Source organism: Cupressus sempervirens, chromosome 8, assembly GCF_028749045.1.
Source record: "Cupressus sempervirens isolate cs-2001-9-10 chromosome 8, ASM2874904v1, whole genome shotgun sequence".
NCBI lineage: Eukaryota > Viridiplantae > Streptophyta > Pinopsida > Cupressales > Cupressaceae > Cupressus > Cupressus sempervirens.
Genome location: NC_143125.1, coordinates 82994828 through 83018740, shown reverse-complemented (window position 1 = coordinate 83018740; position 23913 = coordinate 82994828). Strand labels below are relative to the sequence as shown.

Sequence of the window (23913 nt, the reverse complement as noted above, 5' to 3'; positions counted from 1 at the left end):
TGATGTTTCTCTATTTGTTATCTCCAATGATTTGATCTGGTGCATGATGTTTCCTAACATACTTGGCTAATATAGGCTCCTTGGCTTTTGAATGACTTGCATTGTTATCCTTTTGTGCTTCAACTTTTGGTTCTAGTTCTGGTTGCTCGGGCTTGGTTGCTATTGATTTGGTAGCTTCTATTTGCAACTCAATAGGTATTAGCTCGGTTTGAACTTCTTGCAACTTGGTTACTAAAGACTCGGGAGTTTAAGATTCCTGATTGATAGGTGTATTTGGCACTATATTAGGTTCAATGTAAACAAATCTCTAGTAGTATTCAAGTTCCCTTTTGCTTTCTTCTTCAGTTCTTTCTGCAAACTCATCAATTTTCACATGTGCACATAACTCATACGGGGTTTTGAATGAGTGCTTCTTTAGTTGTACTCGGTTCAGGGTATGAATTGTAGTGCTGATAGCTTCCTTCCAATATTTGATAGAAATGCTCTTCTCAATATTAAGGTTCTTGCATAGTCTATGATAGATCTGTTCCTTCTTTCAGCTATTCCATTTTGTTTAGGAGTTCCAGGAGCTAAAACATGTGTTTTGATTCCCCTTTCAATGCAAAAGTTATTGAACTCATGTGAAATGAATTCACCACCTCTACCTGACCTTAAACATTTCAGTCTTTTGCCTGTTTCCTTTTCTACTCTGGCCAAATACATTTGAACTTTTCAAATGCTTCTGACCCTCTCTTAGGTAAATGATAGTCATTATTATTGAGTAATCATAAACAAAAAGAATGAAGAACTTTTCACCAGTATAACTTTCAATGCCAATAGGTCCACACAAATCAGTATGCATAATTTCTAAAATTTCTTCAAACTGATAGTTCTTTCTTTTAAAGCTAGTCTTTCCCATCTTGCGAATTTGACAATTCTTGCATAGACTAAGCTCAGGTTTTTTTATGATAGGAATGCCTCTTACTTTCCTGAATTTTCTTATTTTTACCAAGTTATCAAAGTTCACATGACATAACCTCCTATGCCATAACCAACTTTCTTCAGCTTGAGCAATAAAACATGAACATTCACCAAGTTCAAGATAAAATAAGTTACCTTTTGTTTGAGTGCCTGATTCAATTAGTTTTCCTTTGCCATCCAGCAATCTTACTTTTCCATGCATGAATTTCACTTTGAATCCATTATTGAGTAGTTGTGCCACACTCAACAGATTGTGTTTTAGACCTTCTACCCAATATGCATTTTCACACACAAGTTCTTTGGTTAGAGAGATTCTCCCTTTTCCTTTTATGCAACAAGGTTCATTATTACCAAGTCTCACACTGCCACCATCATAGTTTTCAAAATGTTCAAACTTACTTTTATCACCAGTCATGTGATGAGAACAACCACTATCTATAATCCATGTATCATTTTTGCTTATGTGAGAAATGAGTTCCATTTCTTCATCATTATCAGATTCATCCTTTACAGCAATGTAAATAATTTCTTCTTCTTCATCATCATTAGAATCATTAGAATCTTGAGCCATGAAACATGTTTTCTTACCTTTATCCTTGAATGATTTGAAGTCTTTCTTGCCATTGAACTTGTGACCTTTCTTCTCATCCTTGTTATGCTTATTTGGGCACCTAGCAGCAATATGTCCAATTTCTTCACAAGAAAAAATAAATTAGAGGAACCTTACTTTTGTATTTCCCTTTGCCTCTTAAATATTTTCTTGCTAGCAGAGCTTCAACCACCTCAAGATCACTGTCTAAACTCTGTTCTAATTCTTCATCACTATCTAACTGAGGATCCTTTATCTTCTTGCCTTTTCCCTTGATTGAAAGCTTGGCTTCAAATGTTGATTCAATGTTCTTGGTAGCTAGAACATAATTGTCATAGTTGTCTAGTTCAAATGCAGTCAATCTTCCAACTATGGCCTCTAAATTTATCTTATGATTTGCTTCACCTCTTCTTTCTTGAATTGTAGAGACTCTAATTGCATATATATGAAGTAGAGTTCTAAGAACTTTACTTATAATTGTCTCCTCCTTGATATCTCCTCTAGATGCTTTGATTGCACTAACACATGCTTTAACTCTTTCAACATATTTTGTAATGTTTTCATCATCTCTCATCCTCATTTGATCAAATTGTCCTCTCAAACTTTCTGCCTTGGCTCTTCTTACATTATCATCACCTCCACAAATCTCTTTCAGCTTGTTCAACATTTCAAAAGCAATTTTGCAATCCTTGATGTCATCAAATTCTTCATAACTTAGAGAAAATGCAATATCTATCATCATGTTGTTGTGAGTCTTCTTTTCAGCAATATCATTGACAAATAATGTACCAGCAGGTTCTGCATATTTTTCATCAAGGTACTTCAGCCCTAAATCACTAATAGAAGCCATATGAAGTCTCATCAATCCCTACCATGCTGAGAAGTTGTCCTTGTCAAGTCTTGGAATTTCCCTCTTGTAAGACATCCTGATCTTTAGCTTAGATCCTTGAAATTTTTTCCTGCAAGCACCAAGAGCTCTGATACCAACTGTTGGAATTATAGATGGAGTAACTGAGAGGGGGGGTGAATTAGTTACCACAAAAACAAATCCATAGATCCCTTAGATGTCTTAAATAACTAGTTACTACTGATACTCGGTAAACACTATAAAAATGTTGTATCTCGGTAGATTAACTTATTACTGATCTTCAAGCATTCATAATTATTAACATGCATGAAAAATTAAATAACATGAACACAAGAGACACCAGATTTAACGTGGAAACCCAATATGGGAAAAACCACCAAGTTACTAGCTACCAATTTTCACTCTTCTGAAGTGATCCCTATTAGGAGCCAACTTTGTTAAAGGTTACAATACACATTGTTAGGTGTTACCCTATTAGAGGATTTAATCACCCTATTAAGAGTGGCCTTGCTAGAGGTCTTTAGAAAAATTCAACTGAACTGTCACCTTGTTAGAGGATTTACAAAATGGCTATTAAACTAACTCTGTTAAGAGATTTTGAAATCACTGCTAAAATGGTAAGAAAGTAACAATGAATTGACCTAAATAAGATGCAACTGAATTTACTAATTATAGATCTCTATTCTACACTATTAGATCCTTCTCGATAAAATATAGCTTTGCTGCTCCTCAATGATCTATGATCATCCTTCAAAATTTTCTCTCACAATAATCAATCCTCCTTCTTATTCACATTACATCAAATCCATCACACACTTAGAATTCACAACTTGACCTCTTATATATACCATTTAGATTATCAAGTCGGCTCATTCACAAGTTACATTTACCAATAAACCATACATCAGTTGGCTACAAATATTACATTAAACAAGTAAACTTTACAAAATAATGAAATCGTTCATTGGACGACCCTGCTCGGTAAACACTGCTCCAAAAATAATTTCCTGAGTTAACCATCTCAACTTGGTTAACACTGCAATTTCTACAATATCCTTTGGCTGCCAAGTGAACTCGATAAGAACTGAATTTCCTTTGTTGTCCATAAGAGCTCGGTAGGAACTATTTTCTGCCATATTTTCTTTTGATGACTGAGTAAGCTTGGTAGTCACTAAATTGCCTTGCTTAACCTTGAAAGCTCGATAACAACTGTCTGTGCAAGGTAAAGCCTAAGAATGTTTGGTAGACACTGTAAACCTTCTTTGCTAACCTTCTGAGCTTGGTAGACTCTATCTCTTGCCTTGCTGACCATCTGAGCTCGGTAGACTCTGACTAATAACTGATATGACATTTGTGTAACATCAAAGACAACACACAATTGTATCCAACAGACTATTAGGTGTTAATAGGTCATTTAAATTAAGAGGTCCTATTAGTTCCTAATCCTATTAATGGTTAATAGGTCCTATTACATCTTAATCTAGGTCTTATTAGGGGTTAATAGGTCATATTATGTGTTAATATGCATGTCAAAATAAATTAAACGTACATCCATAGATTAAACAAAAATTAATTGTACATCTAAATATGAACATTAAATTTTACATCTATCTAAAAAAAATTTAACAAATGTATACAAATTAAATACATTTATTTAAACATCTAAATATGCACATATTTTTTAAGTGAGGAGATAGAAAGTGAAGAGAGGAGAGAAAGTGAGGAGAGATAGTGATGAGAGAGTGAGGAGAGAGAGAGGAGAGAGAGAGGAGAGAGAAAGTGAGAGGGGAGAGAAAGTGAGAGCAAAGAGCAAGTAATGAGAGAGAGTGAGGAGAGAGAAAGTAAGGAGAGAGAGTGAGAAGGGAGAAAGTGAGGACTGAGTAGGTGAAGAGAGAGTGAGGAGAGAGAAAATGAGACGAGACAAAAAATGAGGAGAGAGAATGAGTTAAATCATTTTTTATTTTCTATCCACCTAGTCATATTTTTGGTTTTGTTTTCTATCTATGTAGAGGTTTCTTTTTCTAAACCTATAATTTTTTCTAACTATAGTTTTAACTATGTTTTAATAATATTTTCTAACTATTGTTGTGGTCAAAACTATCTAACATAATAAAAAATACTCATCTATCTACATAAAACTAACTACGACAACATATAAACATAAAACTAATTAAGATGTATTATAAATTAACTAAATACTCATTAAAAATAACTAAATAATCATTAAAAACAACAAAATATTCATCAAAAACAACAGAACATTCATTAAAATAAATAATTCATTAAAAATAATTAAATATTCATAAAAACACAGAAAGGAAGAAAATGTACATACCTGGTATGTTGGATGCTCGAAAGAGGTCAAAAATGGTAGATCGAGATGCTAATACAAGCCAACACATTGCATACTTCTCTCTAAGCCCGCTGGTCCACCAATTTGCCATAGTAACAATGTGACAAAAAGTTAAAAAGTTAGAATTTAAAGCTTTTCCAATGGCAATAGGGGCTTCGAATGAAGCCCTAAGGGGGCTTCATTCAAATCCCCTTAAAAATAAAATTTCCACTTTTCATCCAATTTCTTCGTGATGAAAAGTGGGAACCATTATTATAGCTTCACCTAGTCTATATCTAATGGAATAGCTAGTTGCATCAATAAGCTTGGACAAACTTCTATGTTAATCGATGAAGAGGATTTAAGGGGTTAAGAATGAGCATGAGATTTATTTTTAGAATTCTTTAAGATTTTCATAAGTCCTTATGGGACATCTTTTGTCACCTTGGGTGTCTAATGCAGGAGCATACTTGGGCTATTGGAAATCTTGCATCACCAAAAATATATTTTCTTGGTTTTTTGTTTTCTAGTTATATATTTGATAGTTTAATTTGGTGAAAACTTGTTTGTCATTTCCAAACTCTATGGGATTGGTTTCTTATTGTGGACCTATTATGGATCATTTTCCTATGTTCGCATAATTTAATGTTACAATTGGTGGGAGTTATGCTCCATCTTCTCGAATGTTGATTTCCTATGTTGTTCTTCATACGATGCATGGTATTTATTTCTATGAGTTTCTATATTTAAGAGTTAGCTTACACTCTCTTGGATCTAGACAGGTGGTTAATGTGTGGACCTATATCTAAGGCCAGCAAAGATGTTATAATGTATAATGTATTTGGTCATTAATTCATTGAGGGTCAGTCCTATATTGTATAACATGTTGGATATTGTGAACTCTAAGTTGACATGTGTGTCCTGATGGCTATATATGTAATGTAATTGTGTCTTGTGAGGTAGTAGAGAGATGAGTATGATCAATAGAGCAAGAGGATAGCTTGAGAGTTGTGAGTTTGGTCTGTAATTTGGAATGTATTGGTCGTAACCATGAAGGTCTTACAACCCAGCATGTATGTGGTTCATTTGATGTAATTAAAGATCTATTCTTAATCAAATAATTATTTTCAATTGTATCTTGTTTTACTTGTGTTATTATTTATTGGGGGTTTGGTCATCTCCTTTAGGGATACACCTCTCTTATACTGCAACATGGGTTCTCCTCTATGGAGGTAGATAAATTAGGTGGGGGCATTGTTGGACAAGCACGTGCCTTTACATATTTCGTAGATGTGTTGTCATTAGTACATCATGATATATCTTTTTTAGATAGTATTGTAGAGTTAGTACGAGAATATTCAAGTAAGAAGATTGGTTTGGTGAGGCCACTACATAGAATATCATTTGGTGTGTAGCTAAAGATCGATAGAGAGGTAGCTACCTATGAATGAAAGTATGTGGTGTCTAAGGTTTTTTGCATGAACTATGAAAGTTATAGGGGATTTACCACAAATTGGTAAATTGTTGATTAGATAGTGTTAAGGGAAGATAGGGTGATAGTGATAGCATTGGTTAGCATTGAAAAGAATGAGTTATGAGTAGTGATGGATGTGACATATCAAGAACTACATTATGAATCTATGATATGATTGGCTTGTGATAATGATAAAATACAATAAGGTTTTTTAGGCAATAGAGTTGATAGTTTCTAGATAAATTGTATTTGAGAATGACTTATGGTACAAGGTGTTGAGGAGGATTGTAGCATACAAAAGAATTTATTGGTGTGTTTGAGGATATTGCTTTGGATCAATATTGTTATGTCTTAGTTGACATTGAATGGATCAACTATATTGTAATTATGAAATAATTTTGGAAGAAGTGTTACATAGGTCCAACCTTGTATTACTTCAACAAGGTGGATGTCTTGCATAAATAAATGAAATATTTTGATAATGAAAAGAGTGTATAGCATGGATGTGTACTTGATCCATGCATCTATAGTAAAGAAAGAGGTATGAGTGATATGTTGAGCTTGAATGAACTGAACTGTTGACATTTAGTCAAGTTTGTTATTAGTGACAACACTTATTCAAATTTTGTATGGCTACCGAGCTCATTGAACTATCTACATTTTTTGTCATATAATTCAGTAGCCACCGAGCACTATAGTTCCTACCGAGCATTCCAGTGGTTACCAAGGGAATTCAGTTAGTGTGAAGTGCAACAGTTCAAACTTAGCAAAATTAGGCAGTAATTACCAAGCTTTGCAGTTTCTACTGAGCTAGCAATTCGTGTGAAATGAAGTTAGTTTTAATCGAGCTATGTGATGATTAGTGTTTACCGAGTGCAGTCATGGTAAACGAGTAATTCAATTTCTACCAAGTTACATAGTATTTACTAAGTCACTAGTGCAAACTGAGTTCAAGAGTACATTGAGATGATTAGTATGGACCGAGCTTGTACTTCTACTGAATGCATGATGATGTCGAGTAGTGACAGTGGACGTCGTGTATCAGAACTTCACCAAGTCAGTCTTTAGAACCCGAATGTCTTCATTTGGGCCGACTTTGTAATATTGGTGTTAACTTGTATATTGGCCGACTTTGTAATTATGTAAATTGGATTGATATATATGTAATGTATTTTATCATATCCACGTAAGTATGAAAATGGAAGTATGAAAGAATCAATTTGTGAAATAATATGAAATAGAAGCATGCGAATGTGAATCAGCAGCAGACAAAGTGTAAGGCCATATTAGTAAAGGAGCAGTAGAGACATATCCATTACAGAAAGGTGATTAGCACTTCAAAGAATCTCTATCAGCAATCCAATTGTAAGTCAAAGATCTATTGTTTCATCCTAACAGGTGAACCAGTCTAAATCCTTTAACAAGGTAGACTTAACACTCTTTTGTCAAATCTCTTAACCAAGTGCATACTTCATTATGTGTTTGTAAAACATCTAACAAGGTGGACCTAGCAGTCCTAATTGCTCCTAAGAAGGTAGATCATCAGAAGCAATCATTGTAAGCTTTAACAGGCCAATTTTATGCTACAGTATTGAAGTTTTGTGGGTATCATCCCCACCCCAGTTTTACTTTCTATTTGGAAGGTTTTTGGGTCACCAAATTATTGTGTTCAAGTGTTATGAATGTTTTATGTTTTCAATTTCTCATGCATGCAGTTAGATCTGATTTAATGAATTAAATGGCAATTGGATTATTGCAATTAAGATCTGAATTTGATAAAGTTTGTAAGGTTACTAATTCACCCCTCCCCTCTCAGTAACCTAGCTAGTCTTGAATATTTCCAACACTGAACATGCATAAGGAAGATGTTATCAGGGATTTCATGTATTATCGGATTGTAGTCCAAAGTTGAAAGGAAATGAGCCTTCCATTGTAATTGAACGATGTGTCTGAATGCAAGTGCATTCCCCTTTATAATATGGTATACTTCCAACAGAGTATATTTATCATGGGTACCATCCCACCACCATTTTTTTCCTAATAGAGTTTTCACATAAAAAATGATGGTTTTATGTCTTCAAGGGATGTTATAATGTTGTGTTATCATGCTTATTATTAAGTGTTAGCCCCAACTGATAATGTTGTTAACATACATGAAAGAGTCATATTAGTTTTTATGTTGTCATTTATGTCAATCCTTAATTGGATAGACACTATGCTAATTTAGTAGAGTGTCACATCATTTGATTGATGAATGTGGCTTGAAGAAAGTATAATGATGATGAAAGTGTTGATTACTGTATGGTATTCAACGAGCACTTGAATGAGTTAGACTATGATGATATAATGTTGGTTTGATTGTTTTACATGATTTGATTAAGTGTTGAAATCATGTATAAGCAAGACAGTTTGGTTGATGAAAGAAGAACTACAGTTGTCAACAAGCACCTAATGAAGAAGTGGTAGATGTGTAGTATCAACCGAGTTGTTACACTTTTAACCAAGTATAGTGTTGATTAAGCAATATGTAATGTTAACCAAGCATGAAAAGGAAGAACAATTTAGAAAAGATTTAATTTGAGACCAACATTTGATGAAAATAAAGATAATTCGAGAAGTTTCAAAGATAAGGACGAAGTTGGCTATAAGTTCAACGACTAGAGAAATTCAAAGAAAATCTGATGAAGGAGATTTGACAATTTTAATTAGAGCACAAAGTTCAAGGCAAAATTATAGTTCCCAAGCATCTAGATTCAATATATCTAAACTTGATGAAGATTTGATGATTGTGATTAAGCAACAAAACTTGGAAGATTCTAGAGGAGTGGAAACAAGTTTCTATTGAAGGGATGAACTCAATGCGCATTGTTGTTGTTGAAATAAAAGGAGAATGATAACTAGAAGGATAATCAAGAAGAATTCCATTGTGAAGATCAAGCATGAGAAGTGCTAAGTTGATCAGTCAGAAGGGATCAAAAGAAAGAAAGAGGGTTGAAAAAGGAAAGAGATTATGCAACATAGAGATCTGAACAAGAAAGAAAGTGCTAAAACCAAACATATCATTTCATTGTTACTCTCTAACCATTGTAGCATAAAACATCTTAACTAAGTGGACCTAATAATCTTATTTGTAAATCCTTTGTATGGTGATATTTTGTGGAATGGTTTTCAAGTCCTTTAAAGAAAGACACTCTTTAGATATATCAAGGAGTGATAAGGTCTAGATGAATTTGGTGAAAATACTCTGAAAATGTCACATTAACAATGTGTATGTAACTTTTAACAAGGTTGGCTCCTAACAGAGCTCACTTTAGAAGAGTGAAATTTTTGGGAGGTTGGTTCCCAAGTGATTTTTCCCTTAATAGGGTTTCCATGTTATATATTTGTGTCAAAATTGTGTGGATCTTTATTGTGTTGAATGTTTATTTCATGTTTATTGTTTATTGTTGTAACTCGGTAAAAGATGAAAGTTTACTCTAATACTCAGTATATGAAGTTGAAAGTTTGATGAAAAGTTTATATCAGTCTATGTTATGATGTTAGATATGGTTACCAAGAAATTGATCTAAAATATTAAAGAGTTTACGTTTGTGGAAAATTGTTTTAAGGCATGTAGGATAATTGGTGAAAACCGATTCATCCCCTCCCCCCACCTCTCTCTCAGTTATCTAACAATTGGTATCAGAGATGAGTGCTTGAAGGAAAATTTTGAAGGGACTTAAGTGAAGGATCCAAAGTTGTATAAGAGAGAGGTACCGAAGCTAAAGAAGGAGAATTTCTCTTCTTGTCAAAGTAGGATGAGGTTGCACCTATAAGGGATTGGAGATAACGTATTAAATTATCTGGATACCTAGTACACCCCTCCAAACCTCCTATGATAGTAGAGGGGATGAACCGGAAGAAAGAACATAATAGCTTGATGATTGAGATTGCTTCTACACTAAATGATGTCAAATTTGATGATGTCAAGAACTATACTACTGCAAAAGAGATGTGGGATAAGATGATACTTGTACATGGTGGAGATTAGAATGTATTGAGAGCCAAAGCTGAAAGTCTAAGAGGTAAGTATGATGACATAAGGATGAAAGAAGGAGAAAACATTATTCAATTTAGTAACTGAATCAAAGAAGTTTTTAGTGTCGTCAAAGCTACTGGAGAAGCCATTAGTGATGGAGAATTTTTAAGTGTTGAGAACTCTATTGCCTATTTATGCTCTTAGAGTATCTGTTATTGAGGAATTCAGAGCTATACTTGGTAATGTTCTTACTCTTGATGCCTTCGTTGGTAGAATGATTACATTTGAGTTAAGTAACTTTGATAATAGTGTGTCGAAGACAAAGAATACTTTTAAGACATTACTAACCATTGACAGTTCAAAGAAAGATAAAAGTAGCAAGGATGAGAGTGATCCAGATTCAAATAATAAAGAGATAGATGAGATTGAAGCAGAACTGGAAAGGAGGCTACCAAAAGGTAAAGAAAAATTCAAAGGTAAACTGCCTCTGATATGTTTTAAATGAAATGAAGCTGGTCATTTTTTTGCTAGATGTCCTTGCAAGAACATGAGTGGCAAGAAAGACAAGAAGGAGAACTATTTAGCAGATTTGATAGTTTAGGGATGAACTCAATGTTCATTGTTGTTGATCAAGTTGAAGGAGATGGACAGACAAAGAATGCTTTTAAGACATCACTAACCATTGACAATTCAAAGAAAGATAAGAGTAGCAAGAATGAGAGTGATCCAAATTTAGATGATAAAGAGATGGATGAGATTGAAGCACAACTGTAGGAAAATTCAAAGGTAAACTGCCTTTGATGTGTTTTAAATGAAATGAAGTTGGCCATTTTTCTACCAGATGACCTAGAAAGAACAAGAGTGGCAAGAAAGACAAGAAGGAGAACAATTTAGGAGATTTGATAGTTTAGGGATGAACTGAATGTTCATTGTTGCCGATTAAGTTGAAGAAGGAGATTGATAGCTAGAAGGATAACAAAACAAAATTGCATTATGAAGATCAAGCAAGAGAAGTGCTAAGTTGATGTGTGAGTAAGTGGACCAGTCAAAAGGGATCAGAAGGAAAAAATAGGATTGAAAGAAGAAAGAGATTGAGTGACATAGAGATGTGAACAAGTAAGGTAGTGCTAAAACCTAATAGATCATTTCATTTTTTTAATTAAGGAAAACAGGTTTTAAAGGGTGCTTGAAACCCTTTACAAATCAAAAAAATTTCAATGAAGTCAACACAAAAAATACAACAGCCCAAGGGTGATACAGGTCACCAACCAAAACAAGGTGACCAGGGTGGCCTCACAGATAACACAGTACACTTCTACCACCAAAAAAGGTTTTGAATGGATGCCTGAAACCCCATGATTACAAAAGAAATAGACAATTAGTCATGAACCATATCAAACTACAAAGAACAATAGGCCAAAAAGGCCAAGAGAACCAAACAAAAAGCGACAGCCTCAAAAAGAATAGGCGAGCAATAGGTAAAGAAAACCAAACGTCAAGATTTACATTTCAGTCCCATCTTTTGAGAACGTAAAGACATATCAAACGAAGGAGTTGAGGACTTGACTATTTTAACTTTTATTGTTGTCCATCCATCCTCCACCTTCCCAACAACCTTTTGCCATGCAAGGTCAACAACACCTCAACCAACCTCCAACACCCTCGCAGCAGGAGAAGAAACACCACCATCACTCAGTGACGATACTATAGTAGTAGAAGGGATAGCAGCATCGTCCTGAGACAGAGCCGCAAGAGGGGCAACAATCAGATCAACAGCTACAACAATCAAACGAGGGACAACTATATTGGTCACCATCATAGGGGCATCATTTGATTCATCAGAGACAGCAAAAGAATCCACCACCAAAAAATCCTGAGAGGAGCCAACCAATCCATCCCCATTAAAGGATACTTTTTGAACCATGTAATGATCATTTGAAACCCCCTTCCACCAAGGTGGTGATTTTTTCAATCTAACCTTTTCAAAGGAGCATCATGTTGCAAAGTGGCCGATCTTATGACATTTCCTACATTTGAAGGGAATACCCTCATAAGCAAGAAGTTGTATCCAAGAGCCATTACGAGAAGCCAACTTAATCATTTTCGGGAGCCCCTTGGAGACGTCAATCTCCATAAGAATACAAACTTACATCATCCGATAAACATTGAAAGACGCAAAATCAACCAGCAAGAAATCCCTGAGGGCCTCCCCCACAATTTCCAGGACAGAATCCAACCATAAGTGAAGGGGAAGATTCGACAACCTAACCCATAGAAGAATCCTATTGAAGGATTCAATTGACGGGTCAAAATTCTTATACTAAAGTTTAGCCATCATGTGGAACCTCTCCTCCCAAGAGAAACCATGATGCAAGATGACATTTCTATCTTCAGTAGTAGCAAATTTCACAATAAAAAAACCCCTTGCCACAAGATAAATCTGGCCATTGTAGCAAAAAATCTCTTAACCAAGTGAACCTAATAGTCTTATTTGTATATCCATTGTATGTTGACATTCTATTGAATATTTGTAAAGTCCTTTAAGAGCCAACCACTCTTTAGATATTTCAAGGAGAGATAAGGTATAGATGATCTTTAGTGATTATCCTCTAAAAATGTCACATTAACACTATGTGTAACCTTTATCAAGGTTGGCTCCTAACAGAGCTCACTTTAGAAAAGTAAAAAATTTGTATTATCGTCTCCCAAGTGGTTTTTCCTTTAAGAGGTTTTCCACTTTAAATATTTGTGTCAAAATTGTGTGGATGATTATTTTATTGCATGTTTATTTCATTCACACTCAATTGTGTGGGGGTGCTAGTATTCTAATAACCCTTTCTCGTCTAGAATTTACTCCCACCCCTAGAAAATAGTAGGGGTCCTACCAATATTATAGCAGCTAGAACAATATACCATCCATTTGTATGCGTGCACCAACAATATAATTGAACCCTCTTCAATCCTCCCGAGTGATTTGCATGCAAAAGGTTTCTAATATAATTTTATGCATGCACAAAGGGGGATTCTACAACTCCTGTCATAACGTCAAGATACCAGAAGTATATATATATATAATGAGATTGTAAACCTCAAGATGTTAATTAAATTTTGCCGCCTTTACTAATGCTTTTAATGAAATATTTATGTTAGAAGTGAAAAATTATGCATACATTGTAAAGACCAAGGTTGCTAGTGCCAATTGGGATCGACAAAATATACTTGTATGCTTATGAATGATACATGTCTAACATAACCGATTCTTATTTTAATCTCAATATCAAACTTGAATTGCTAAAGTTCCGTGTATAAAAAGGCACTGGCAACCCTCCAAAGAGTTCAGGATATAATTTTGGACTCGTTGAAACAAGATGGAGTATGTTGTTTCAAGCTGAGCGTGGGTTGAGTTATAAATGGAACTATACCTCTGAGCATTTAATCATTACAAATAATCTTCAAAACCCAAATGATCAATGCTACTGCTGACATTCCAAAGCAAGTTATACAAATGAAGAAGTTCATAACACTGCTGACATTCCAAAGCAAGTTATACAAATGAAAAAGTATTTGCAAAATTACATAAGTATTGTTAAAATTAAGCCAGTGCTTTCAAGTTATTATTATTATTATATATGACAAGCTTACAGCTAATAGTCCTAGTTATTAGCCGAACTTTCCACGCAAAATAACAAGAATGCAACCAATGCCATTCATTTTATTTTCTGAATGAACAAGTGTTCTGCAATTACCACAATAATAATAAATATCGTACCTTAGCAACTAAATTACTACAATATGCATTAGAGAAGACCAGAAAATATATAATAAATGCTCTATAGATAATTAAAACTACAAAGTAATAAAAGATATCAACGAGTGCATTTCTAATAACAAATGCAGGTGTTGTTCAAGAGCTCTATAACAGCTATCTACAATCATCTGCTGTGTGCTTAGCATGATCTAGATAAACAATAGTTCTCTAGATCAGGTTATACTGAAAAAACAAATGTCATTGCCATACATCACGAGCACAATACAGTAGAGCGTCCAATCACCAGCTACTAAAAATGATATTATTTTTACTCTCATTTTCACAAGCTATTAAATAAAAAGACAGTTTTGTATTGGCATCAATTTTCTAAAGCTATATTTCTGTCGAAGGGTGCAGTTACTCTGCTGGCAAAGTCCATATCGTAGGCACCTAGATGCTGCTGAGTTGAAATCAACTTCAATACAAAAATGATTACTCTTATTCATATCTTCTTTAATACAAAAACGGCTATTCTTCTGAATCAATAATAAAGAATGTTGCAATTTTACATTAAAATTTAGGAAAAAAAGAAAACAGATATATTTTCCAAAAAAAAAAAGCTCCCTTATAACAAGGAGATCCTGCGTACTCTGTTAACCAAGCGACAAAACCTTTTTGACTGGTTATTTTATTCCAATTGAGAGAACATTTATAATTTTGTTCATACAGTTTTTAGTTGTTCGGCTTAAGCTTGCCTAGCTTAAAGATCTGCTCATATTTTACATAGAATAAGCTAATTACTAATTAAACATAGAGACTAGTAGTCTTCAAAAAGGAATCCAAAAAATCAAAACTGAGGCATCTGGCAATTACAAGCAAGTTCAGATATCCTCGACATTCTTGATCACCTGCATAGAACAAAATCATATATTAGACAAATATTTGCATGATTCATTTAAGCCAGTTTATGAAATTCACACTCGAAATCTTCCTAGTGAACTTTTGGTGTATGCAAGAGCCATAAAAAGTGAAGGGTATACTTCAAACACATAATACCTTGTTCTCAATTACAGAATCATCAGGAACTTCAAGTTTTTCTCCTTGTTTTGCTTCTATCACGACTTTTCCCTGAGACAAAGCAGAGTTCAATTAGAACTGAAGACTAAGATTATTATCAGTAACTGAAGAAATAAACTTAGATTTAATCATTAGCTCCATATTTGATAAAATTATTTGACATTTAAAAAAAATTGTTTTGAGACAATATAGTTTCAGAAAACTTTAGTAAATTTGAGGAAATCATTTTGAGTCAATAATATAGTTTCAGAATAAGCATAACACCATGCACGATAGTATTGATAAAAAAGTTTGTGTTAGAAGACCAGTGAGAAAAACTTGCTAACCTTCAAGATAATTCCACTGCCAAACCACACGTCACCCGAGACCTTCAAACTATCAAGGTCAATGATGCTGGGTATTGACTTGAAACGTTTCAGGAAGTTACCAACCTGTAGATATGAAACAAATGAGCCTCAAAAAATGAGGAAATTGACTGGAAATCTTAAGTACCGCCAGATACAATATATAACACCAGTCTTACCTTCTTAAATTCAGGGCCCAAATCAATAGAGGGATTTGCAGGGTTGACTCTTGCAGGGTTTCTAATGACAAAACCATCTTCCAAAGTGTAAAGATCTGACTGCAGAAATATAAAGACAACAGTAAGGACTTGTCTTGTGACCTTTGGTGACAAATATTATCATATAGCATGACATTGAGAAAATGCAAAATTATCAACCTGAACAAGTAGTAGATCAGAAGTAGCCTTCACGGGGAGAAAGCGAGATCTTGGAACATTTATGCCAATTGCACGATCAAAAAACTGGAATCAGACAGAAGTCAACATCAATTTATATGGCAAGAACAACAGGGCATAAATGAATCTGATGAAAGAAAGAATGTCCCGACAAGATTCATACCCTTATGGCAGCACCTGCCGCTGTTTCAAGCTGAAGGACCTTCACACCATCCACTTCCTGTGTCACGAGTTAACAACCGATGAATGGTAATAGCAATTTACAAAGGAAAACTTACAGACATCATTCATAAAGAGCTTATAATAGTATGTCAGTGATATTTGCATTACCTTAGGATTTGGAATTATCTCCATTTTAAGAGCATCAGCCTCCACAAGCCTTTTAATGGCCTTTAAGTTCACCCATCTGCATTACATGAACTTTCAGCATAACAGAGACCACAAGTCCAAATCACTTAAAATATAGGTAAAATATGTAATGCATTTCACTTACAAGTTATTGGTGTTAAAGATTTTGAACTTCTCAATTGACTTGAACTCACTAACCTGAATCACAAAATCACAGAACATGGAAAAGTCAAAGATTATTCACAGAACATTGAAAAATCAAAGATCATTATGCCTAAAAATATGCAAAATATAGCAGTATCTTAAATGAATTCCTAAACTGTCAGAAATATGTGAATACACTACATGCAATTTAACTTACATGCTCTTCTGGAACCTGTGCAATTTCCAAAAGCTGGAACCACAAAACATTATAGCAGAAAATGTCAGTCATCCCCAATAATAAGAAACCAACACATTTATGTTTGAATAAAAACTATAATTATTCAAGAAAATCTCATCATAGTTCAGTGCAACAATTCATGGCTGCAATGATACTGAAAGAATATATATATGAATAAAACATTGATAATAAATTCAAGTAGATAGGTAATCATGTATAATATCAGAGTCCATATAGTTTTAGTTATGCAAGATGAAAAAACAATAAAGCACTTTTCTCTCCTTTATTCACATATCCAGTGTTTTATGACAATTCTGTTAACCACTCTATGTATCAGGCTATTCACAGAGTTTCAATTCCTTCTAAATTTCCATCAAAACAAAAACAAAAAAGACCTCTCCAATTAATGTGCAATCAACTATTTCATGAGCATATTGAAAACTAGTAAAATAATGGCTGTGTATTTCATTATTACCTGAACCCTGCCTTCGTACGATATAAGGGTACCACCTTTCACATCTGCATATGTCTTGGGAGTGACCTGCCATGGTTTCCAACATGTTCGGTCGGTTGCATATTCTTTTTAAAAAACTTATGACCATAAAAATGTTATACTCACCTCCATGCAGTATTCAGTTTGGTTTTTAACCAAATGATTCAAAATTTCTTATGGATTGTCAAGAAATAGCATGAGCATCTTAAAAAGAACATATCAATATAAAATGCAAATTAAGTAGTTTTAGAAATTGCTGTGGCCAGGCAAAAATCAATATAGTATTGGCTCTAAGCCGAAAACTGAAAAGGATACTGAGGTCAGCAGTTGCTCCCAAGTTGTCAGCGTTTGCTATAAACACATACTCCTTGCCCTATAAAGCATAAAAGATAGTCATTATTAGATGAACTAAATTGTAATTTCCAAAGAGAAACAAATTGGAGGATATAAGAAACTTAGAAACATTATCAGCTTTCCAACCTAAATCATAGTCCAAGGACCTAGAACGTAGTGAAAAGGAACAAACCTGTGCTAAGAGTGCATCAAGCTTCCCACTGTTGAGAAGAGCAGGAAAAACATCGCCATGACCAGGTGGATACCTTCAACCAAAATTTAAAAACAATACATGAACATTAATAGCCATCCATTACTCAAATGAAAATTCAAATTGTAACTCCAAAATGTCTTTTTATTAGATAATAACTGGGTGTATGTTACTAGAAAGTCAGATTCAAAGTTGGACATGTAATGCTTAATTTAATATGCAGTATCAAACAAAAAGAGACAGTGAGCCAGCTTAGACATTTTATGATGTATCAATCAACACATAAAGACAATTCTAACGTCCCAATCAATGTAAAAACACAACTTTGAAGTCCTCCTATTGCAAATAAAAATAATGGAAGATGTTGTGATACAAATACACAATTTCAAACGAATAACAAGTACAACTAACACAGACATAAATTAAGGTATAAAATGTTAATTTTTTATGCAAGTATCAAAATGGTTATGGCCATGCTATTTACAAAATCAAGATGTGGATCACACATGAACTAATACATAGAAACAGGCATGGCATGTTTACACTTAGACAGGGTAAATGATAAAAATGATGGTATATTCAACACATGTTCTCTACTGTGTGAAAATCAATCTATTGAAAGTTCGCTGCCTAAGCCAGCAAAATTTTAAACCTTATTCAATCTCAATCTTCAAATCTTGATGACACATGTTTTGTCCTAAGGGCTTGGATATTATGAGGCCAAGGACACAGAGGAGAAATTCCTCATGTCTCCCTTTTTCCTGCATGTTTTTCAAGTGTTTGTACAATGCTTCAATTGGATATTTTGCAACATCCTGAAGTACCTACAATGTCAACTTCAAGGGATATCTCAAGGATCTTTTGACATCCCCAACCTGAACAGAGATATAAAACCTGATAGAAAAAATAACTAATCAGCTACTCTCATGGTAATTGATATCAAAACAACCAGATATTCGTATATTAATTTATTATATTGGTTTCATGTTTTTGCATTTTCCTCAATGTTGAATGTTGATTGTTTTCGAATTTCAGCTATGTAGAAATTTTAATGATTGTTGACAGTGTAGTTTAACAGTTGAAAAGCTATGAAATGTGCTTTTAGTATTATATAGAATTCACTGTCATCAACACATAGAGAAACATTCAATATTTTATACACTGCCCAAAATTCCTACACGTATCATTGCTAATGTTGATGACTCTTGTTAAGATCTTCAGATCTCTTCGTGTCTATCTCATTTCCTTTAGTTTGGCCTCATTTGTCATTGTAGTTTTTACTCTCTATCAGATGTCAACTAAGCCATTAGGAGAAACTAACTGGAGTGTTCTACCTTCTAGAGACACCTCATCCAACATGTTTCTTGATCACTGAGAGGCATGCCTATCCTATGAAAATACACTCAGGCCAAGATGCTCGTATCCAAGTTTCAATGATGTGTACTGATACATAGTAACAAAAAAATCTCTTGTTCCCATGTCAATCAGCATGATCGGTGCTTCCCTTAGGCCCATATAATGGGAAGGTTGATTGCTCAGATATGGATCTACCTTCTGTGAAAATTTAGATTCTCCTATTGGGGCAAATTAGGTACTGAAATGACAACCATGTGTGTATAAGTCCTTGTAATAGAGAGAAACCAGTATTCTGATCAAAATGTCGAGGGAAAGAAAGGAAGGCGTGTTCTTGGTTGCCTTTCCAATTTGAAGTGTTAAATCACAGAACAACTCAAAGCTCAAGATTCTTAATGCAGAATTACAATGATATGGAAAAACAAGCCTAACTTCAAATAAAAAGTTACAATTATAATGTAAAAAATTTACCAGCCATCTTTGTCTGTACGGCCATTACATGGCCAGGGTGTGAGATCCTCTGCAACCATGCGTGGGTATTGACTCTATAGATATAAACAAGCGTTATTAAAAGAGAATTCCTTGAAACAAAACAATTGGAAAAAGATAGCTTAAATAATCATTTTAAATAATAATTTGCAGCAAAATTGATGTTTCAAATATTTTACCTGGTTAAATATGTGGATATCAATGTTTGAGTTGGAGTACTTCTGTACAATCTACAAAAGGTACATAACTACAAACTTAGAAGTCAAAGAACATTTATAAAGACTGTGAACAGAGAAATATAAGTACATCTAAGAGTAGATTAACAAACACATTTACATTACCTCAATTGTATCATCGTGTGTGTTAAATGAATTCATGAGTACCAATGGAACTTTGCAATCATACTTATTGTTCAGAGACTGCAGTAACAATTGAAACAAATTAATTACCAACAAACTCGTAGCCATAATGAAAGCCTACAATTTTTTTCACAGTATTTGAAGAGATTTTTCACCTCTATTTGCCTGACAATCAAGTCTAAAAATGTCAACCCATTTCGAACTTCAATAACTGATCTGCATATTATAACAACCATGGTATTGTTAAGAGCCGCACCAATGCATGAGATATAATTAGATAAAGGAAAGCATTATTTTTATGCCATTGACATTGCCAAGGATATCCTGTGCAGCAACCAACAAAGGAATTTGATAAATCACACAGAAAAGTGAAACAGTGAAAAACATGGGCATATAATCCCATGCCACTTAAGTAGGATTTGAAACTACAAAAAGGCATTGTAATTAGTCATTAGATCAAGTAAATTCCAGCTATTGTACAAAATGGAACAATTGGGATGTCCTAACCAGAGGATTGTGTGCTCCTGACAAATCAAGAATATTGTATAGCACGAAATAAATTGTTCGTGGCCATTTCAAGCCATTTAGAAAGGCAAAATGGCTATGTAATTGGAACATTGAAAGCTCCACTTTGTATGCCCTACACACAAGTATTCTATTCTAACCAGTAGCTCCTGATTAGGACAACAATCACAAGTTTCCATCACAATAAATCAATTAAAGACATAAATTAATCGTAGCAAGTATCAAGGACCACTTCCATTTCAGAGCATTCTAGAATTAAAACAGAGGATATCATTACATCAAAGAAAGAATCATTTTGTATACCATAAGCATTGTTAGGCTGCCCTAAGTAAGGGCTTTCATGCAGCAACCAGTCCAGAAATTTGATCTCTCATTCAATGGCCTATCATTTATGCCATTTCAGTGCAGTTTAAAAATTAAATCTGATATTATGACTACATCAAAGTAATCCTTTTTTATGCTAAAAGGAAGAATGGGGTTGTCTTAATAGAAACCCCTCTGCACCAGATCAATCAATATTAATCTATCACACATTAAAATAACCACTGGCATAATATGTGCCCTGCCATTTCATGCCATTCAGAAATGAAATCTGACTGTAATTATAGCATAGCCAGCTTCGTGTTTTATGCCCTGGGTATGTTTAGTCTGTTCTAACCAATTGCTCCTGTGTAGCATGTCATTTAAGTTTTCCATCACAAAAATATGAACAATGTATAAATATATAAATATATATCATAGAAATATTCTAGAAGAAAGTTTGAAAAATGAACAAAAAACAATTTAGAACAGTCATAGAAAATTGAAAAGTAAATTGGTTATGGAGATTCAACTAATTACACAATTATGCACATTTTTATAGTCGTTCATTTGACCCCTCAGAAAATGTGAACTTACTCCAACAATAATCTACATCACAAAAATTAGACAAATCCAAAGATTTATCAAACGTCTTGCTAATTCCTGACTTCTACTGATAGTTTATTTTTTGATATAACACTTATTAAACTTACTTGGGGCCAGTACAGCCCATGGTTGTTCCCAGCCCGCCATTAAGCTTCAGTACAACCAACTTATCAAGAAGCCCCTTGGTATCTGCAAGTTTACTAATTGAATCAATATCCCAGAGAATTTAAGCAGAAGAGAAAATCAAAATTTAAGCGTACTCATAGAGATCCAAAGATGTAATATTCATTTGAAAAAGCTTGCAGACAAATTTCGTTCTGCTGATATGTTGTATTATATACTCAGATATACTTTAAAAAGTCTGAAAGATCTTTATTACAATTCAAAAGGAAAATGAAAAACTAATTGTAGATCTCTACCTTCACCTAAAGTTGCCAAATCGGCATAGGGAACCACAACTTCGTCTGTAGGTGTTTTTATCTTCTCCCACTCGATCTTCTCCTCTTCTCCGCTGCATATATCAATTACATAGACATTATAAAAAGAAAATAATTGAAATTTCCTTCTAATGTCCCCGAGTTGAAACTCAACAGAAACGTAGATGTAGTACCTCACCAAAAGACTATTGAACATTAAAAACCAAACTAGGCGGATCAAATAAATTCAGTATATCCAAAACTTGAAGTGAGCAATGTAAATCTGAAATAGGAGGATCCCAAGACAAAATATAAAAGATCGAGAAAAAACTCATTTAAAATCCATAGAACTTAGACGGGTAATAATTTCTGAAGATTCGATGAATATTAAATCCCAGTTAAAATTGTGAAATCGGTAGTAACCTGATGACCGTTAATTAACCATATTCAAAGAATACTCATTTCACCAATTTTTAACGTTATGTATAGCTTCACCTTCACTTTAACATCATAAATACGAACAGTTTTCATTACATTGCCCCATTTAGAATCCCAAATCACACCAAAAGTTTTTTTTTTTAAAAGCTTACAAATCTAACAAAGTAGAATTGAAACATAAAATCAAAATCGATTAAAATTCATATTTCAGCATAGGTTCCTTGAAAATCAGAAAAAAAATCTTTGCAGGAAACACAGTGGTATAAACTTATTAAAACGAGACAAATTTAGTCCCCGGAAATTATTACAATCTACTTCCAGAAAAATATATAGTAAAAATAACCGTCAAAATTTTAACACCATTAAAATTTCTGCAAATCGTAAAACAGGGGACCCGAGAAAAGACCTAGGAATCCATATAAACTTAAACTCCACAAAAAAGAAATATGAAATCGGTACAAATGCACGGCAAGTTCAAAAAACAGACACCTGAACATATTTAAAATTCTAATAAACAAAAATTCCCAAAGTACGCCGAAATTTAAATCCAGCTAAAATTCTCTGAAATCGGCAAAAGATTCAAATTGCACTTAAATTATACTCAAATTCAAACTGCAACAAACTCACTCTCACCTGAGGTACCGGGAAACCAGGCGGATAAACCCTTCCTTCTCATTGTCACTGAAAAGCACCGAAAGACAGAATGTCTAAATATAAGATCTTGCGAAGGCAGATTTCAGATGTGATTTAAAAACATTCAATAGTAGTTGATTTCAAGTTTATTTTCGAATCCTTTTCACGTATTACCTGATCTGAGAAAGCTTGGCGATCTGAGAGCGAAGCTTGGAGATCTGATCGACTTCCACAGCGGGTGAAGCGACTGCAGCTGCGGCAGCCATCCTCTTCTGAGATTGAGATTGCCCCGTCGTTCACAGATCTAAACAGCTCAATGCAAACAAAAGTGCGCGCTGTTTAAGCTCTAGATTGTACCCCGAAAAATGCAAATCACTGAGAAAAGAAACTGCTGCCACCCTATTCTTATATCGTCTCAAAAAAGGGGATTTCTTTTCGCGAAATAGAATATTCCGGCAAGAAGCGATTTCAATGGCACCAAATTTCCGCCGTGTTTATGTCTGCCGACGGATCTCAACCCAAAACTAGTGGCGCCATTTAGACGCTCTGTTAGGTCGGTTTCCTAGCGACACGTGTCATATCTGCTCTCGATTTTTTATTATATTATTTTATTAATTAAAGTTTTGCGAAGAATAAAATGAAATATAGGGAAAAAAGTGTATTATGCTGTTAGAATATTCTGTGTAGTGGGGCCCGCACGTTGGAAGGTTTGCTTAAACATTTTCAGAAAGAGGGTGGGTTTTATCCACCTTTGGTTGGTGTATGGAAAAGCTCAACTTCTAGAGGTTTAGGAGTCCACGTCCCCATTCATGTTTGCACTCGACAATTTTCATGGTTTTGTATGTTTTCTAGGCGCGAGATTTAGAATTTTACCATATGCGGCACACAAAATGATGTAACATTGAATAAATTATGAATGACATTGGTAACCCCTACAAAGTCTGGTCTAACCTTCTAGTAGCAAACTTCAATTGGATGGTTTCTTCTTTTAATCTAGAAGTTAGTGATCACAATGAAAATATATTGTTTTGTTATGAATTTGAGTTTGAGTTTAAAGTAAATAATTATTTGGGTACTAAGTTGAGTAAGTTTATTTTCGAAAGAAATTTTATCGTTAAGTGCTCTTAAGTTAGAGTAGTATTCAATTAGTGGAATTCAAGAGAATCTAATGATTCACCTCTATGAGCCTCACTTATATGCAATGAGTACTAAGTGTACCATT

At 34.1% G+C, this 23913-nt stretch overlaps 1 protein-coding gene across 1 annotated transcript; it reads right to left on the bottom strand.

Annotated features, from left to right (window-relative positions):
- Positions 1 to 14642: 14642 nt before the first annotated feature.
- On the bottom strand, positions 14643 to 23068 carry LOC149541733 (UTP--glucose-1-phosphate uridylyltransferase-like). The gene is made up of 21 exons (XM_089796860.1): positions 22866 to 23068; positions 22692 to 22739; positions 21624 to 21715; positions 21312 to 21393; positions 19929 to 19989; positions 19756 to 19833; positions 19594 to 19644; positions 19397 to 19470; positions 17555 to 17627; positions 17344 to 17401; positions 17155 to 17201; positions 17011 to 17076; positions 16515 to 16547; positions 16299 to 16351; positions 16136 to 16211; positions 15969 to 16025; positions 15788 to 15871; positions 15590 to 15688; positions 15393 to 15497; positions 15046 to 15117; positions 14643 to 14897 (listed from the first exon to the last, which is right to left on the bottom strand). The coding sequence occupies exons 1-21, from the start codon at positions 22955 to 22957 to the stop codon at positions 14871 to 14873; spliced, it is 1428 nt and encodes a 475-aa protein (XP_089652986.1). The 5' UTR covers positions 22958 to 23068; the 3' UTR covers positions 14643 to 14870.
- Positions 23069 to 23913: the final 845 nt, after the last annotated feature.

What these genes read in the sequence shown, in the direction of transcription:
- LOC149541733 (XM_089796860.1), bottom strand. Translation starts at nt 22,957, where the DNA reads ATGGCTGCCGCAGCTGCAGTCGCTTCACCCGCTGTGGAAGTCGATCAG. An exon ending in GGGAGCAACTGCTGACCTCA is followed by an intron (nt 17,202 to 17,343) that starts GTATCCTTTTCA and finishes ACAATCCATAAG; the next exon opens with AAATTTTGAATCATTTGGTT. An exon ending in CACAGGTTCCAGAAGAGCAT is followed by an intron (nt 16,352 to 16,514) that starts GTAAGTTAAATT and finishes TTTGTGATTCAG; the next exon opens with GTTAGTGAGTTCAAGTCAAT.